At 52.2% G+C, this 2,044-nt stretch overlaps 1 protein-coding gene across 1 annotated transcript in view; it reads right to left on the reverse strand.

Annotated features, from left to right (window-relative positions):
• The window catches only part of LOC143701974 (uncharacterized), a 2,561-nt gene extending 806 nt beyond the window's left edge, over positions 1-1,755 (reverse strand). Inside the window, exons 1-3 of the mRNA XM_077195640.1 lie at positions 1,637-1,755; positions 1,341-1,559; positions 1,149-1,257 (exon numbers count right to left, since the gene is read on the reverse strand). Coding sequence (XP_077051755.1) covers positions 1,149-1,257; positions 1,341-1,559; positions 1,637-1,697 — 389 coding nt within the window. The 5' untranslated portion in view covers positions 1,698-1,755. The remainder of the gene's footprint in view (positions 1-1,148; positions 1,258-1,340; positions 1,560-1,636) is intronic.
• Between the last annotated feature and the right edge of the window lie 289 nt (positions 1,756-2,044).

A 2,044-nucleotide genomic window follows, 5' to 3' on the forward strand; every position in this document is an offset into this window, starting at 1 on the left:
AATGACTCACTCACAGTCACTTGTTTTGTTCCTGCATTAATCATTGTCTTTGAACAAATCGGTCACATGTCGCCACCTACTGGTGTAACTGTGTAACTTGCAGAAAAAGTAATAAATCACGCCACTGACTGTCTGGGACAAACACAAATACAAGCTGAGTGAACAGTCCCAGTGCCGTGAACACACTCAATGTTTACGTGTATATGTGTGTGTGTGTATGTCTGTGTGTGTGTCCGTCCGTGTGTGTGTGTGTGTGTCTGTGTGTGTGTCCGTCCGTCCGTGTGTGTGTGTGTGTGTGTGTGTGTATGCGTCCATCCGTCCGTGTGTGTGTGTGTGTGTGTGTGTATGCGTCCGTGTGTGTGTCCGTCCGTGTGTGTGTGTGTGTGTGCATGCGTCCAGGCGTGTGTCCGTCCGTGTGTGTGTGTGTGTGTGTGCATGCGTCCAGGCGTGTGTCCATCCGTGTGTGTGTGTGCATGCGTCCGTATGTGTGTCCGTCCGTGTGTGTACGTACATGTGTGTGTGTGTGTGTGACTGTGTGCATGCGTCCGTGTGTGTGTGTGTGTGTGTGTGTGTGTGTGTGTGTGTGTGTGTGTGTATGTGCATGCGTCTGTATGTGTGTCCGTCCGTGTGTGTGTGTGTGTGTGTGTGTGTGTGTGTGTGCATGCGTCCGTGTGTGTGTCCGTCCGTGTATGTGTGTGCATGCGTCTGTGTGTGTGCATGCGTCCGTGTGTGTGTGTGTGTATGCGTCTGTATATGTGTCCGTCCGTGTCCGTCCACGTGTGTGTGTGTGTGTGCATGCGTCCGTGTGTGTGTCCGTCAGTGTGTGTGTGTGTGTGTGTGCATGCGTCTGTGTGTGTGTCCGTCCGTGTGTGTGTGTGTGTGTGTGTGCATGCGTCCGTGTGTGTGTGTGTGTGTGTGTGTGTGTGTGTGTGTGTGTGTGCATGCGTCCGTGTGTGTGTCCGTCCGTGTGTGTGTGTGCATGCGTCCGTGTGTGTGTCCGTCCGTGTGTGTGTGTGTGTGTGTGCATGCGTCCGTGTGTGTGTCCGTCCGTGTGTGTGTGTGCATGCGTCTGTATGTGTGTCCGTCCGTGTGTGTGTGTGTGCATGCGTCCGTGTGTGTGTCCATCCGTGTGTGTGTGTGTGTGTCACCTCTCCAGCTGTTGAGGACTCAGATCGGCCGCCGGTGCTCCTGCTCTCCGGTGTCTCAGGAGTGAAGCCGCCACGTCTCTCTTCAGCAGCACATGAGTGGCAGGCGTGCCTGAAAACACACAAAAACACTTTTACTTCACCAAATTGACTGAATAATAAACACATATAGACACAAGACGGGTTATTTCTCACCTTCAGCACTGACAGAGTTTGATTCAGATGAGGAAGAGGATGAATCTGAGGCAGAATCAGACGTAGAGTCGGATGTGGAATCGGATGTGGAATCGGATGCAGAGTTGGACTCAGATGAAGATGAAGAGGAATCTGAGGCGGATGAGGATGAAGAGGCAGTTTCAGTTGGAGATACTGATGGAGGAACCACCACATCTGCAGGTTCAGGCTCTGTGAACACTAGACACACGCAGAACACACTGTTAAGGGCTCACCTATACAACAAGCTTCGAGAGGTTATAATGAGCGTGTCTCACCTCCCATAGACGTGCAGACAGACAGCAGAGCGCAGACAGACAGGAGCGCCAGAGTCTTCATGGTTCCTCAGGTCTCGGGTTCTTCTCTCAGTCGATGGTGTTCGTTTTCTTCTGTGTCTGTCATCCGTCCGCTCGCCGGTGTGTTTATACTCTCACTGTCACCCACACACACGGGTGCTAGAGTTTGTGATTGGTTTGAGAATTGAGTAACGTCCTTGCCCCTTTCTGCATTCCAATACCAACACACACACACACACACACACACCCACCCACACACACACGTGTGTTCCAGCAACCGCAGGCTGGCAAACAGACACACATGCATCTAAACCTGGGAAACTGAGCCAAACCACTAACAAACATGCCCTGAACAGCCCGTCACACAGTGACCCGTCGCTGGCTGAGTTT

Source organism: Siphateles boraxobius, unplaced genomic scaffold (genome assembly GCF_051911475.1).
Source record: "Siphateles boraxobius isolate OS27281-9 unplaced genomic scaffold, OSU_SipBor_1 339, whole genome shotgun sequence".
Lineage (NCBI taxonomy): Eukaryota > Metazoa > Chordata > Actinopteri > Cypriniformes > Leuciscidae > Siphateles > Siphateles boraxobius.